Below are 16,941 nucleotides of genomic sequence, written 5' to 3'. Positions count from 1 at the left end.
CTTCAGCATTTGAGAGATTTTGTTCAAGAGAGGATAAGATACTTATGGTATTTTATTTTGTGTTTGCATGTGCATAAAAACACATCAACAAGCCCTTGGGCCATTGTGACATGGAGCGCTCCTGAATATGGTTGGATAAAGATCAACATTGATGGGGCATCCAAGGGGAATCCGAGGACAAGTGGAGCTGGGTGTATTGATCATAATGGAAACACTCTTGCGGAAAGAGTAGAATATCTAGGGGTGACCACGAACAACATTGCAGAGTTCAGCGCTACCCTCCTAGGATTGCAAATGGCCAAGGATCTAAAGGTGAGGCGACTTCATCTTGAAGGGGACTCGCTAATAACAGTCAATTCAATTCGCCAAAATGCCACTCCCAATTGGAAACTTGATCGCTGCCTAAAGCCAATCCACGAATTAATCCAATCATTCGAAGATTTCAGGCTGACTCAAATTTTCGGAGAGGGGAATGGGGAGGCAAATGACCTGGCCAAGAAGGCCTTGATGGACACCGATTGCCCGTGTAGCATTGTAAGGCACCACATGGACTCAACTTAATACACCATATCTCCATTTTGAAATTGGTGGCGGGATGAGTGGGCATGAAAACTACCTTAACATCTCATTATTTATAAAGCAATGATGATCTTGCACCCCAAGGAGATTCAGTGGCATACGGGGTAGATACGATCAGCCATGGATTAACTCACACGGATGAACTTAATGGCAAAGGACACTTGTCGTGGCCAGAGACACACTTAAGCATTGAATGAATTCTCTCTTAGACAAAGCCGTTCTTTTCGATGATTTTTTTGAGTTGGAAAATGGAAATGTAATCATGAAAAATTAAACTCTTCCATTAAATGGCAAGTTGGTGGAAGCCTTCCATATCCTACCCTCTATCCTTTCTCATATCAAGCTTTTTATCTCAGACTAGAAATTTGGTGGAGGCACTCATGGATACCCTTATCAGACTCATTTTGAACAAGAGGCAAATGTCTTTTCTCAGCGAGGTCAAGGAGAAATGGCTCGAAGACATGTCCAACTACTCCCATGAATTGATAATCCACGCAATGAGGAAGGTTTTGGGCAGGGAATTCATCTTCAGTTGTCACCACTACAAGGTGAACACAAATATCCTTGGCGGTTTCTCTAATGATAGGTGAATCTAAAGTTGGAGCTAAGTAGTTGTGCAGGAAGATATTTAAGGAGTCATTCCTTGGGGAGTTGGACCTAGTGGTGGCAAACGTGGATGAGGATATGAGAATCCCCAACCCCCAAGACAACTTTGTGATTTGTCGACATGGTAGAGATGTGCCCAAACTCCCCATTCTCACTTTCTTTGACCCAGAGGCATTTGAAAGCCGCAAGCTCATCATCTCCAGGAATATCACATTTCTAAAGAAGTTGCTTGGGCTGATGCTGAATGAGGGAGGTGATTGGATAAAGGATTACAAGTGAGCAGAGGGCATGATTAATGACAGTGAGGACGAAGATGACGAGTTTGGGTCGACCATTGGAGAGAAGATTCTGACTGAAGTTGCTACTAATCTACCTGGCCCGAGCCGTGGTGGTGGGGGTGGTGTGTTCATGGATGTCTTGTTGCTAAAGGATTAAATTGGATGCCTGCCAAAGTAACTTCTCGCCCTATTTTTTGCCTCTCTCCGTTTTTAGAATGTAGATATAGATATGTTCAAAGGATGTTTAGGGGTCTATTTAAATAGGGGGCACCTTTTTGTTGTCTGGTGCTCATGGACTGGTCTTTTTTGGCACCGACCCTATGGGTAGAGTTTTTTGGTTTACTCATAGACAATATATACTTTGCTTTGATCAATACGAGGGGAGCTGCCCCATATGCAGCCATTAATTTACCAAAAAAAATAAAAGATTATCATTGTAATGGCCCCTTATTGAAATAGGATTTATTAATAAACAATAATAACAAAATAAAATATAAAAGAATAAAACTAAAATTTAATTAAGTTTAATGAATGATCAAAAGGCATGAAATGAAAAGTTGTTTCTCCCTCAAACATGAGATATAAGAGGGAGAGAAGAGAACTTCATTTGGGGGAGAAAAAAAGATGAAGAAAGAAAGAAGGGAGCAAAGGAATTAAGCAAGCATTAATGGGAAGAAGATAAGGAAGTGACTCTTCCAAAGGGGCAACAATGATGAAGGGTTGAGACCCTTTCAAAGGGTGGTAATTGTGAAAGGTTGTGACCATTACGAAGAGGTGTGACTCTCCCTCACATTGGAGGATATAAAGGGGGGAAGTTTTAATTTGAGGAGGAGATAAAAAGGGAAAATCAATTTGAGAAATAATATATTATTCTCAAGGGCAACAATGAAAAGTGGTGACCCTTCCACCAATAAAGTGTAAAGGAGAACTCATTCCAAGCATTGAAGGGGACTTATCAATCAATGGAGGAAATCAATACAATTAACATCAATTCTCCTAAGAGAGAAGAGAACCTTCAACAATCAAATACAAATCAAACCATTCAGCTTTCAAAGAGGAAAACATCATTGAATTGAATCTGTCCAAATTACTACAGCAGATTGAAAATACATAACCTGCAAATATTAGAATAATATCTTTCTTTGTGTTATTAATGGTCATTTAAGTTGTTTCTAATTTCGCCTCTAGTTAATGATTGTTTCTTTTAGAAACATCATCTTTGTAACCCTATTTAAAGGAGCTTTGTCTCCTTGATTAATTGAACAACATCGATTCTTTGAAATCCATATGCTTTTGCATCTGTATTATGGTATCAGAGTAGAAAGAAAAATTTTGGTTTTTCTAAAAATTTTCGAATGAAATTTTTCATCACTGAAAAAACAAATCTAGGGCCTGTGATTTTTTCAGAATTCAAAATTCAAATTTTTTTTTCCTAAAGGGTTTTCTTTCAAGCGGTTTTTTCTACTGTTCTTTGTGTTTTATGTGGCGGATTTCTTTTTAACCAGACCTTCATCCCACGACACCATTAATCCTCTGTGCGTGATGCAATTTTTTCCACCTACAATTTTTTTTCTGCCATTTTTGGACGGAAATCTGCATTTTCGAGTAAGGTTTTTACCCTTCAAATCAAGTCAATTTTTTTTTCCAATTGCAGATTCTTGATGGGTTTTTCGAGAGCTCAACTGGGTTGTTTTCAGAATTTTGTGGGTGCATCGTTTTCCGTGCCTCGAATTTCGTACCAGCAAATTTGAATTCTAATTTCAGATTCTTTCTGGGTTTTTTGCAAGGATTTCTAGGTTGTTCTTCAGATTTTTTTGGGTCAGCCGTAAAATTTTCTCGAAATCTATGTCAGTCGTACTTCACCTATTTTTTGAAGTTTGTACCTATATCTGCCTCTATTTTCTGCATTGGAATTTGTGCCTGGACTGGTCTCAATGCATTGAACCTCGTACCTCAGGTTTTGTGCACTTAGCATCTTCTCAGTACCTCTTTTTTGTGCCTCAAAAAGCGTGAAGATGGCTTATGGGCATCGATGTTTATTTCGGTTTTTAATATTTTTTTACCTAAAAAAAATTCTGATGGGTTTTAATATTTTTTTCCCTTAAAAAAGTCTCTGGGTTTTTAAATATTTTGTCCCTGTAAAAAAAATCATGGGAGGGTTTATGATTTTTTCCTCAAAAATTGTACTTTGCTGCAGTCTGTTTTTAGTCGCACCTAGAGTTGTTGTGCAAACATCTGCACTAGTCTCTTGTTTGCAGTCTATTTTCGGGCATCTTGCTCATCTGCAATAGTTTGGAGGGTTTGTCGATTTTTTCCTCAAAATCGTGACAACTGTTCTTAGTGTGTCTCTAGTTACAGGGAGGAATAGTTCTCCAACATCAGGTTGGACAATTGGTGTTGTTTTGGGTATCTCCAGAAGTTCTGCGGTTCCTAGGAGGGTTGGTGGCAAACTCATCTCAAGTAGCGGAGTTAGTGGCAGGCTCTTGTCTTCTATTGTAGCGTGTTCTAAGAAGAAGGGAGCAACCTTCTCTGTTATTTCTCTTGGTAGTTAGAACGATGACCATTAAAGGAGGGTATTAGAATAATATCTTTCTCTTTGTGTTATTAATGGTCATTTAAGTTGTTTCTAATTTCGCCTCTAGTTAATGATTGTTTCTTTTAGAAACATCATCTTTGTAACTCTATTTAAAGGAGCTTTGTCTCCTTGATTAATTGAACATCGATTCTTTGAAACCCATATGCTTTTGCATCTGTATTAGCAATAATTCTACAAGTATAGTGGGCAACATTTAATGTCCTCCTAAAAGGGGGCATTACAAATGGTATCAGAGCACCCTTCTTGCTAGCTTGAGGGAACAGAGAGCAGACTGTAATCATACCATTACAAGTATGAATCATTATTGATTAAAAGAAGAAATGACAAACATAAAGTGATTAGTAAGTCATAAGGTGCAACACTTATCTCAAAGAAGATTAATAACAAAGTGATTAGTTACATGCCATTCAGTGAATTGAAGATATTAACGCTGTCATTATTAGCAAATGGTAGCAATGGAGTCTAAAAGGAAACGACGCCTCTCCTTGAATAAACATCTCCTTCCATAAAGTCGCCCCTTTCCAAAGGGCATGAGTAACCATAAAGGGAGAATGAGAAGTGTGGCTGAATAGTAGATGAGAATATGATGTTCTATCATCAAAACATAAGTCGATGTATATATGAAGAGTTTATAAGGAAAAAAGAATAATTTTTTTATTAAAAGCAGATTTATGCATGAAGAAAATATAAGAAAACAAGATGAAAACTCAGTCCATTTAAGAGCAGGTTTCTGAGTACAACTGCAGATACATAAATATGTTGTAAGCAGATTTGAGCAAGAGAGTAGTGTGAAGTAAAAAGGAAAATCTTTTAAGGGAGAAATGTATGAAGAATACAAAGAATAATATATATACTTAAGCAAGCAAGGAGAAGAAGTAGATGTTGTGTGAGGAATAAAGTTATATCAGATCTGCATATTAGAAAAGGAGTCAATGCAGATATAGATGTGATGTTAATAAAAATATAGTATGAATAAGAGATAACAATTAGTGAATAATGTGCAAAAATTGTTTAAGAGAATAAAATTATAATTAAGGACAAATATAGCAGCACTTGGGATAATAAATCAGTTTGGAACTAAAAGTCATGTCTTTTAGGAAGTTCTCTATTGAAGAGATGCATCATTCCATTTCGCAATGATGATATAAAGTATGTTTGGGGCTTGTAGAGAATATGATGCAGAAGAAGTGGGAGATGTGTGTTAAATGTGACTGATAAGACAAATACATACTAGCAGATAAAGGGCAATTCCTAAGGAGATTACTTGCAGATTTTATGAAGTTGTGAGGAATATTGGAGCAGAATTTAAGAGTAATATATGCAGATTTGTGGAAGATATTTATTGTGAATTGTGGAATAATGATTACCCCAAGAGATGGATCTGGTCCTGGTTGGACGTTCCTGCCTCTTGTGGGCTAAAGTGATGAATTGATTACCGCAAGAGATGGATCTGGTCCTGGTTAGATGTTCCTGCCTCTTGTGGGCTAAGTGATGAATTGATTACCCCAAGAGATGGATTTTGTCCTGGTTGGACATTCCTGCCTCTTGTGGACTAAGGTGATGAATTGATTACCCCAAGAGATGGATCTGATCCTAGTTGGACGTTCTTGCCTCTTGTGGGCTAAAACTGCTAAGTGATGAATTGATTACACTAAGAGATGGATCTAGTCCTAGTTGGACGTTCCTACCTGTTGTGGACTAAGTGATGAATTGACTACCCCAAGAGATGGATCTAGTCCTAGTTGGATGTTCTTGCCTCTTGTGTGTTGAGTGATGAGTTGATTACCCCAAGGAATGGATTTGGTCCTAGTTGGACATTCTTGTTTCTTGTGGGATGTGATGCAAATGGCCATGACTTGTGTATTGTATTCTCTTGGGCTTAGTTGGGTTTAATACAGATGCAAAAGTATATGGATTTCAAAGAATCGATGTTGTTCAATTAATCAAGGAGACAAAGCTCCTTTAAATAGAGTTACAAAGATGATGTTTCTAAAAGAAACAATCATTAAGTAGAGGCAAAATTAGAAACAACTTAAATGACCATTAATAACACAAAGAGAAAAATATTATTCTAATACCCTCCCTTAATGGTCATCGTTCTAACTACCAAGAGAAATAACAGAGAAGGTTGCCCCCTTCTTCTCAAAACACGCTGCAACAGAAGACAAGAGCCTGCCACTAACTCTGCCACTTGAGATGAGTCTGCCACCAACCCTCTGAGAAACTACAGAACTTCTAGAGATACCCAAAACAACACCAACCGTCCAACCTGATGTTGGAGAACTGTTCCTCCCTATAACTAGAGACACACCAAGAACAGTTGTCACGATTTTGAAGAAAAAATCGGCAAACCCTCCAAACTATTGCAGATGAGCAAGATGCCCGAAAATAGACTGCAAACAAGAGACTAGTGCAGATGTTCGCACAACAACTCCAGGTGCGACTAAAAACAGATTGCAGCAAAGTACAATTTTTGACGAAAAAATCATAGACCCTCCCATGATTTTTTTTTACAGAGACAAAAAATATTTAAAAACCCATACTTTTAAAAGGGAAAAAAATATTAAAACCCATCAGAATTTTTTTCAGGTAAAAAAATATTAAAAACCGAAACAAACATTGATGCCCATAAGCCATCTTCACGCTTTTCGAGGCACAAAAAACGAGGTATTGAGAAGATGCTAAGTGCACAAAATCTGAGGTCCGAGGTTCAATGCACTGAGACAAGTCCAGGCACAAATTCCAATGCAAAAAATAGAGGCAGATACAGGTACAGACTTCAAAAAACAGATGAAGTACGGCTGGCACAGATTTCGAGAAAAATTTACAGCTGACCCAAAAAAATCTAAAGAAAACCTAGAAATCCTTGCAAAAAACCTAGAAAGAATCTGGAATCAGAATTGAATCCGTTGGCACAAAATTCGAGGCACGGAAAACGATGCACCAACAAATTCTGAAAACAACCCAATTGAGCTCTCGAAAAACCCATCAAGAATCTGCAATCGGAAAAAATATTCGACTTGATCTAAAGGGTAAAAAGTCTAATCGAAAATGCAGATTTCCGTCCAAAAATGGCAGAAAAAAAATTTTGCAGGTGGAAAAAATCGCGTTATGCGCAGAGGATTAATGGCGTCGCGAGACGAAGATCTGGTTAAAAAGAAATCCGCCACAAAAAACACAAAGATCAGTAGAAAAAACCGCTTGAAAGAAAACCCTTCAGAAAAAAAAATTTGAATTTTGAATACTGAAAAAATCACAAGCCCTAGATTTTTTTTTTCAGTGATGAAAAATTTCATTCGAAAATTTTTAGAAAAAACAAAATTTCTTTCTGATCTGATACCATAATACAGATGTAAAAGCATATGGGTTTCAAAGAATCGATGTTGTTCAATTAATCAAGGAGACAAAGCTCCTTTAAATAGAGTTAAAAAAATAATGTTTCTAAAAGAAACAATCATTAACTAGAGGCGAAATTAGAAACAACTTAAATGACCATTAATAACATAGAGAAAGATATTATTCTAATAGGGTTGGGCAGTTTATTGGCACCCTTTCAAGTTCCTACCGAACTAAGCAATGATTAGTTACCAAACTAAGCAATGATTAGTTATAGGTTAATTAGCTAGTAATAATAATTATTGTAATCAGCCTGTTCGCTATGTCTACATATATTCATGTGTATGCTCCATGTTTTTGTGTATGCTCTGTGTTTTTATGTGTATGCTCCGTGTTTAGTTCATGCTTGATGTGTTCCCAACATGTCTATTCCATGAATCTCTATGATTATTGTAAATGAAGTTCAATTTACATTCAATATGCAAGTTATATTCTATTATCTAATTTTGTTGTATTTATTATTGCCTTATTGTATATATCTAACTATCTTCTTGCTTGTGGCAGATGAGAGGAGCATTTAATATTTTCTTTGTCCTATCTCACGAATGCCACTCACTATAAGTATATAAAAAATGGGGCACGGTTGCCAATCGGTGTGGAGTAGGATTATAACTGAAGTCTATCGGTGTTTGCTCAATGCTAACAGCCAATAGTTATCGATGTGTTAGCCTTGACAACCGATAACTATCGGTGTAGACTAACACACCGATAACTATCGGTGACCTTTATATTGCCACTTGATATATTATATGCAATCCGATATATTAATCGGTGTCATCATTATTTATGTTAATCGATATACATCTAAATACAAGATTTATTAGATCGATGAACATGAGCAAAATACATAGTATGATTATCAATAGGTTGTTTATATGCAAATGTAGAATGGCTATCAAGGATGAATTAATTGCTTGATGGTTTTTATCATAGTTATCGATATGATAAATGATTGAATGAGAGACTTCATTTATCTCTCATTCAATCATTTATCTTACCGAAGCTATCATGCATTAACACTCCCTCTTAGCTAGGTAAGATGAATGTAGACAATATATTCAAGCATCACAATTCAATTGATAGTAATCATTTTAGTCATTCATGGGAAATCATACCACCTAATCATTTGGTATGAAGTATCACCTAAACACGTGATACTGAAGTTCATCACATCAATCTTGTGATTGACAGGATATCACCTAAGCATGTGATATCAGTATTGCCTACACACGCAATACTTAAGTATAATCATATGAGAAAGATTAATTTATCACCTTATCCTAGTTGTGATATGTGCACTAACACTTTATACAAATGTTTTATCACAACACAATCATGGCACATCCATGACATACCAGAGATCCAACATGATACCTGGTTTGGACATTATAAGATCGTCACCTTATAGTGTCCCCATACAAGTGTTCGCTATCTTGAGAGATCGTCACCTCTTAGATGTGAACCCAGGGGATAGCATCCAAAATTGTCCTAACATGACAAAGAGGTTTACACATTAAACATCTTATAGGTATGCAAATATAGATTACAAAGCAAATTACCTTTCTGTCATACCTAAGCCTTTTCTGAAGTGATCAACCTTCACTCTGGAAAGGGGTTTGGTCAGAATGTCTGCAGTTTGATCTCTTGTACAAACATATTCCAGTTGGATTGCATTCCTATCTACCATATCTCGCACATAGTGGTATGGAATCTCAATATGCTTGGATCTATCATGAAACACTGGGTTTACTGAAAGTTTTATGCAGCTCTGGTTGTCACAGTGTATAACAGTGGGTTTCATAGGTTCTCCAAACAACCCCACAAGCAACTTCCTAAGCCATACTGCCTCTCGGGCAGCCATAGAAGCTGCAATGTATTCTGCCTTGGTGGAACTTTGAGCTACAAAAGACTGCTTCCTGCTGATCCAAGATATCATAGCTGAACCTAGACTGAAGCAACACTCTGAAGTGCTTTTCCTGTCTGTTACACTTCCAGCCCAATCTGAATCTGTAAATCCATGTAGGTCTATATCAACCTTCTTGTATTTGAGACCAACGTTTAGAGTACCTTGTAGGTACCTCATAATGTGCTTCACTGCAACCAGATGTATCTCCTTCGGGTCACACATAAACTGTCTTAGAGCATTAACTGCATAACAGATATATGGTCTTATATTTACCAGGTACATCAAGGACTCAATCATTTGTCTGTATTGAGTAGAATCAGTGGGTTGTGACTCTGCTGCTGCTTCTTTAAGTTTATGTAAGTTGGTTTCCATAGGAGAGGTCATGGGTCTACAATTTAGCATTCCGAATCTCTTCAAAATATCCAAGGTGTACTTTCCTTGGTTTAGTATAATGTCGTTAGAATTTTGCCATACTTCCAATCCTAGGAAGTAATGAAGGAGTCCTAAGTCCTTCATATCAAATTCTTTGGATAGATCATTCTTGCATTGTTATATAAGATGATCATTTCTTGTGATTAATAAGTCATCAACATATAAAATCAATATTAGCATATCACCTTTATTTCTTTTGTAGTAGAGATTAGGATCTGCATCATTTTTGGAGAAGCCTAGTCTTGAGAGATAGATGTCTATTCTTTCATACCAGACCCTGGGAGCCTGTTTGAGCCCATAGAGAGAGCTTTCTTGAGTCTACACACATGAGACTCTGTGTCATGAATTTCAAAACCTTCAGATTGCTCTAGGTAGACTTCTTCTGAGATCTCACCATTTAAAAAAGTTGTCTTAACGCCCATTTGGTGTACCTTCCATCCCTTTTGGCTAGCAATGGCTAATACAGCGCTTATTGATGTATACCTGGCAACAGGTGCAAAGGTTTCTTCATAATCTATTCCCTCCCTTTGTGAGAAGCCTCTAGCTACAAATCTGGCCTTGTGTTTTTCAATACTGTCGTCTGCAGCATGTTTGATTTTGAACAACCATTTAGATGAAACCACAGATTTCTTGGTTGGCCTAGGAACAATCTCCCAAACATCGTTTTTCATAATGGATTGATACTCTTCAGACATGGCATCCTTTCATACTTGATGTTGAAGTGCATCTAATACATTGTTTGGTTCAGCTTTAGAGAGGTCATTCATAAGGGCAACATAGCTAGTGAATTTATTAGGCCTTTTGCTTTCTCTGAAGGTTCCTAAGGGAGCAGCAAACTTCTGAGCTTCCTCTACAGTTTTGGTGGCCCATGGTGGTCGTTTCTTGAGGTTTTCTCTAGGTGGACTTAGAGTTTCACTCATAGTTTCCTCAGGATTCTCCCTCTGAAGCTCAGGAGTAGGATCTCTATCTAAGCTAGGGTTGGAATATAGACTTCAGGATCTAGAGAGCTTTGGGCTCTTTTGAAGGCTAAGTTTTCTTCAAAGATCACATCCCTACTTAGTTCAATATTCTTTTGACTAGGTATATATATCCTGTAGGCTTTGGAGGTTTCACTGTATCCTACAAAGATTCCCCTTTTTCCAAAGGGCTCTAATTTTAATCTTTTCTCCTTAGGTACATGAATATAGACTGGACATCCAAAAATCCTAAGGTGGCTTATATTTGGTTTTGATTTAGTAAAGACTTCCTCAGGGGTCTTGTCTTCAAGATGAGAGTCAGGACATCTGTTTTGAATGTATACTGCAGTGCTAGTTGCTTCTGCCCAAAGACTGATATTTAGATTCTAATCAAAAATCATAGCTTTGGTAGCTTCAACGATTGTCCTATTTTTCCTTTCTGCCATCCCATTTTGTTGAGGGTTGTAAGGTATTGTTAACTCCCTCTTAATCCCTGAATTTTTACAAAACTCTTTAAATAATTATGATGTGTATTCCCCTCCATTATCAGTTCTTAGGGTTTTAATTTTGTTTCCTGAGTAGTTCTCTGTTAATGATTTGAATTCTTTAAACCTATTAAGGATCTCTTCTGATTCTTTACATTTCAAAAAGTAGATCCAGGTTTTCCTAGAGTAGACATCAACAAATATTACATAATACAAAAATCCCCCCAATGAATTTACAGACATAGGTCCACATACATCAGAATGAACTAACTCTAAAATTTTACTTGTTTTCCTAGTACTACCCTGAAAAACACCCTTAGTATTTTTACCTAGGGCACATCCTGTGCATGCCCTTGAATGATATTGCTTTAGCTTAGGTAGACCTGTGACAAGATCTCCCATTGATGATAAAGCTCTAAAATTTAGATGGCCTAGTCTTCTATGCCAGATTTCATTGGCATCTATAGTTTCATGAATTAGGGCTAAGTTGGGCTCTGTGCATAGCTCATATAGGTAGCCTTGTCTTTAACCAATTGTATTAGCTTTCTTGATAGATGAGTTCTTTGACCAAGCCAACACTTTGTTGTCCATGAAGATCACTCTGTATCCATTGTCCTCCAGTGCTGATATTGAGACAAGATTCCTCTTAATGCCTAGAACATATAGCACTCCTCTAAGTTGTAATGATACACCTGACTTTAGTTTGATGGTGCAGTTTCCAACTCCTTTGACAGGGTGTGTGGAGTCGTCTCCGATGGTTACCTCTTCATCATTCTCCTCTCTCATGAAGTCTAGTACTTCTCTGAATCCTGTGATGTGTCTGGATGAGCCACTGTCGATCACCCAGGATTTCACTTTGTTTGATGTTTTATGTGTGAGTGCTAAATAGAGTACATACTTCTCGGAGTCCTCTTCCCTTTTCGATTTTCCTGATTTGGCAAATGTGGCTTGTTTAACTCTTTCTGGACATTTGGCAACATAGTGCCCAAATTTGTCACATCTGTAACACTGAATTTGAGAGAGGTCCTTCTTGAAAGAGTTCTTGCTGTGATGACCTTTTCTCTTCCTGAATTGCTTCTTCTTGCCCTTTCTGTCTGAGTTCGTAATTAGAATTTGAAGATCTTCATCTATATTCTTTTGTTTGATTCCTTTCTTATTTTGCCTTGATTCCTCTTAGAGACAGTCAGCCTTTAGCCTATCGAATTTTGGAAAGTTATCCCTTGTACTGATGCCTTGGACGAACGTTTCTCAAATACTAGGCAACCCATCTAAAGCAATGAGGGTTAATTCTTTGCTTTGGATCTCATATCCAAGGGTTGCTAGTTCATCCCTTAAGGTAGATATCTGCATGAAGTAGGCATTGACTGATTCTCCTTTTATCATGGTTATATGATTTATCTCTCTTTTTAGAGCCAAGGTTCTATTGGCATTGGATATCTCAAAAGCGTCTTCAAGTGCTTTGAGCATGTTGAAGGCTGATTTGTGTTTCTTTATAATGGTCATAATATTGTTCCTTACCCCATCAACTATTATTTTGATTGCCTTATCATTTCCTTCTCTCCAAATTGCTTGATCAGGTTTAGTCTCAAGTTCTTTAGATTCAGTCTTTACAAATGATTCAACTTTGTTATCTTTTAGTATCATTTGAATTATGAATTTCCATGCGGAGAAGTCGTCACCTCCTGCAAGTTTGTCTTCAAATCTGATAGCGCTAGCCATTGATAGGATTGTGATGTTGAATATATACTTGATTTGAATTTTACGTAAAATTGAACAGCCTTAGGTTCGATTTAACTATAGCTTTGATACCATGTAAATGATGTTCAATTTACATTCAATATTCAAGTTATATTCTATTATCTAATTTTGTTGTATTTATTATTGCCTTATTGTATATATCTAACTATCTTCTTGCTTGTGGCAGATGAGAGGAGCATTTAATATTTTCTATGTCCTATCTCACGAATGCCACTCACTATAAGTATATAACAAATGGGGCACGGTCAAGCAATGCCTTGATCGGTCATGACCGATCAAGACATTACTTGATCGTGCCTTTTTGTTTATACTAACAAATGCATGTTTTAACGTAAATGCCAATCGGTGTGGAGTAGGATTATATCCGAATTCTATCGGTGTTTGCTCAATGCTAACAGCCGATAGTTATCAGTGTGTTAGCCTTGACAACCGATAACTATCGGTGTAGACTAACACACCGATAACTATCAGTGACCTTTATATTGCCACCCGATATGCAACCTGATATGCAACCCGATATATTATATGCAACCCGATATAATATATGCAATCCGATATATATTAATCGGTGTCATCATTATTTATGTTAATCAATATACATCCAAATACAAGATTTATTAGATCGATGAACATGAGCAAAATACATAGTATGATTATCAATAGGTTGTTTATATGCAAATGTAGAATGGCTATCAAGGATGAATTAATTGCTTGATGGTTTTTATCATAGTTATCGATATGATAAATGATTGAATGAGAGACTTCATTTATCTCTCATTCAATCATTTATCTTACCGAAGCTATCATGCATTAACAATTATTGCATAGGATTGATCTAGAATATGAGAATAACAAGAGTAAACCAAAAAGATATGAATTTATTTAGGGTAATAGTTGTGTGCCATGCTTCTAATCTTCATCTCAATATATGTTAAGATCACCCATGCTTTAATGCAAAGAGATATCCATGATATTGTGCAAATGTTAGGTCAACCAAATTAAATAAGGCATACAAATCTCCAAGGATTGGTCTGGGACCTTCATGATTTAGTTCATAGAAACCTACATTGCTTGAGGACAAGCAATCTTGGGAAGGGTGGACTGTAATGGTCCCTTGTTGAAATAGGATTTATTAATAAATAATAATAATAAACTAAAATATAAAAGAATAAAACTAAAATTTAATATAATTAAAATTTAGTTAAGTTTAATGAATGGTCAAAAGGCATGAAATGAAAAATTGTGTCTCCCTCAAACATGAGGTATAAGAGAGAGAGAGAAGAGAACATCATTTGGGGTAGAAAAAAAGATGAAGGAAGAAAGAAGGGAGCAAAGGAATTAAGGAAACATTAATGGGAAGAAGATAAGGAAGTGACTCTTCCAAAGGGGCAACAATGATGAAGAGTTGTGACCCTTTCAAAGGGTGGTAATTGTGAAAGGTTGTAACCATTATTAAGAGGTGTGACTCTCCCTCACATTGGAGGATATAAAGGTGGGGAGTTTTAATTTGAGGAGATAAAAGGGTAGATCAATTTGAGAAATAATATATAATTCTCAAGGGCAACAATGAAAAGTGGTGACTCAATTCTTATGACAGGTAGTGACCCTTCCACCAATAAAGTATAAAGGAGAACCCATTCCAAGCATTTATGGGGACTTATCAATCAATGGAGGAAATCAATACAATTAACATCAATTCCCCTAAGAGAGCAAAGAACCTTCAACAATCAAATACAGATCGAACCATTCAGCAATAGCATTCATCCAAGAGAGTAGCATTTAGCTTTCAAAGAGGGAAACATCATCGAATTGAATCTGTCCAAATTACTACAGCAGACTGAAAATACATAACCTGCAATAATTCTACAAGTATGGTGGGCAAGATTTAATGTCCTCCCCAAAAGGGACATTACAAGCATATACAGTAATAATTAAAAATCTAAAAAATATATTTTAAAATATAGAATTTTAATGTATAACATTTAACACATTACAGAAGATAAAAACAAAATAAAACAATGTTGATACATTTTAATATATTAAATTTTATAAAAAACTGAAAACAGGGGCCCATTTTTAATAGCCACACATTCCCTGTTAATTCCTAATTACATGTTTTATAAAGAAGATAAAAACATAAAAGTGTTCTGAAGGCATCAGGCTTTTATTCGAAGGGCAGGAATAAGAAGATTCATCGATTGCATACCGCTCACGAACCGGGGAAGACCTAGTCATGATACCAAATCAAAGATACTGATACATGATCATGATGGATGCAATTTCCAAGGTTTCGAATGAAGTATGCACTGTTCTGGATCACTTCCATGGGTTTTATAAGAAGTATTCACTGTTCTAGATTGTTCCCATGGGTTTTGAATGAAATAGATTGTGAAAATATCATAAAACATATTTGGAACTACATTTTTTAAATATATTTTAATAAACAAGATTCAGCCTTTTTCTGTATGAATTTTGGCAAACGATTTTTACAAGATTTTCATGAAATTTGCTGGATTTCAAATTTTTTGCTTGATATTCGGCAAACCTTGTGACTAAGAGTATAACCTACACTTTGCAATAAAGATCATTAAAATAACTTATCCTGGTTACAGTAAATAGCATTGTGTTTAATAAGTTTGAACATTAATGGTCCTTTGATAGTGCTAAAATATTCATCTATATAAGTATAGCTAGACTATTATTGCCATAAGATATAAGAAATAACCTATGGTAGCTGTAATTACAACTCACTCATCCATTTTGCAGGAACAAAAACTCAAGTATAGAGCTGGTCAAAACGAGTGAACATTATCCTATGCTAAAGAGTGCAAGACTTTACATACAAAGTACTTAATCCCCAAATAGTGCAGCTCGTTAACTTTAATATGTACACAGAATCTGCTAGAAATTTTGAAAGACAAATACACCAGTAATTACCTTCAAGCGGTCTCTTTGTTCTGCATACTTAGATAGAACAGCTATCCCTGTAGAATATGCCTCATCAAGCATGGATGACGAATTTTGAGCCGATTGCATGGCTTGTGCTTCCACGTCAAAATTTTGCAATACACGAGCAGAGTCCCCATTCTACTAAAAGGATGAAGCACTATATCAGAATATATAAAATCTGACTTAGAAGGGGAAAATTTTCAGATGTATTCAATGCTAAAGTCTATCTGTCTATATTATTTCTTTCTAGATAACCAATCATATTATCTAGAACTTATAAATGGGCATCAAACAAATAAATTTAATGAATGAAAGAGCGCATGAAATGAATGGGGAATGTAAGATAGAATTAAGTTTTTCTTAATACAGGAGTGAAACTGTGTTCAGGAATCTTCTCCCTTTGCAGCAATTAAAAGGCAACAAGGTCATTGCATTAATTTTACATCGTATTTTACAAATCTATCTTTCCTATATTCAAAAAAACTTCCTACAGGAATAGATTAGAGAAAATCAGTAGCCCAGGAAGTAGTTAAATGGATAAGTATAACGATGGATATTGTTGCCTACCATAAACTCAGTAGAATATGCTAGGCCTACTTTAAGATTCTAAATTTCAATATTAATAAATGAGATAAATAATAATTAATATTCAAAAGTAAACTATGGAAAGAAAAGAAAATTAGATGGAGCAATAATCAACAATGAAAAAGAAAAGCATTTCTAGTCACTTTAAACCATATCACCATGAACATGTTGTAAAAGTTCAGAAATCAATCAAACAGGGTTGTTCTACACCTCCTCTGTGCAGCCTCCCCATTGGATTTATGCATATTCCTGAATCCACATTCTGTGCTCATAAAATTTGTACTATTCCATGTTTATGTAATTTCCATATTTACACAGTTCTATGAACCTCAACAATCGAGATAAGCCTGGTTAAAACTACATTAATAATTTAATAGGTTTCATGCCACCATTAACACAATGAGGATCATGCTGC

At 36.1% G+C, this 16,941-nt stretch overlaps 1 protein-coding gene across 1 annotated transcript in view; it reads right to left on the bottom strand.

The window, feature by feature from the left end:
- The window catches only part of LOC131077550 (membrin-11), a 42,601-nt gene that overhangs the window by 4,067 nt on the left and 21,593 nt on the right, over nucleotides 1–16,941 (bottom strand). Inside the window, exon 3 of the mRNA XM_058015066.2 lies at nucleotides 15,930–16,079. Within this exon, the coding sequence (XP_057871049.1) occupies nucleotides 15,930–16,079 (150 nt within the window). The remainder of the gene's footprint in view (nucleotides 1–15,929; nucleotides 16,080–16,941) is intronic.

Source organism: Cryptomeria japonica, chromosome 6 (genome assembly GCF_030272615.1).
Source record: "Cryptomeria japonica chromosome 6, Sugi_1.0, whole genome shotgun sequence".
Taxonomy (NCBI): domain Eukaryota; kingdom Viridiplantae; phylum Streptophyta; class Pinopsida; order Cupressales; family Cupressaceae; genus Cryptomeria; species Cryptomeria japonica.
Note: the sequence above shows the minus strand (reverse complement) of the source record. Positions and strands in the feature narration are given on the sequence as shown.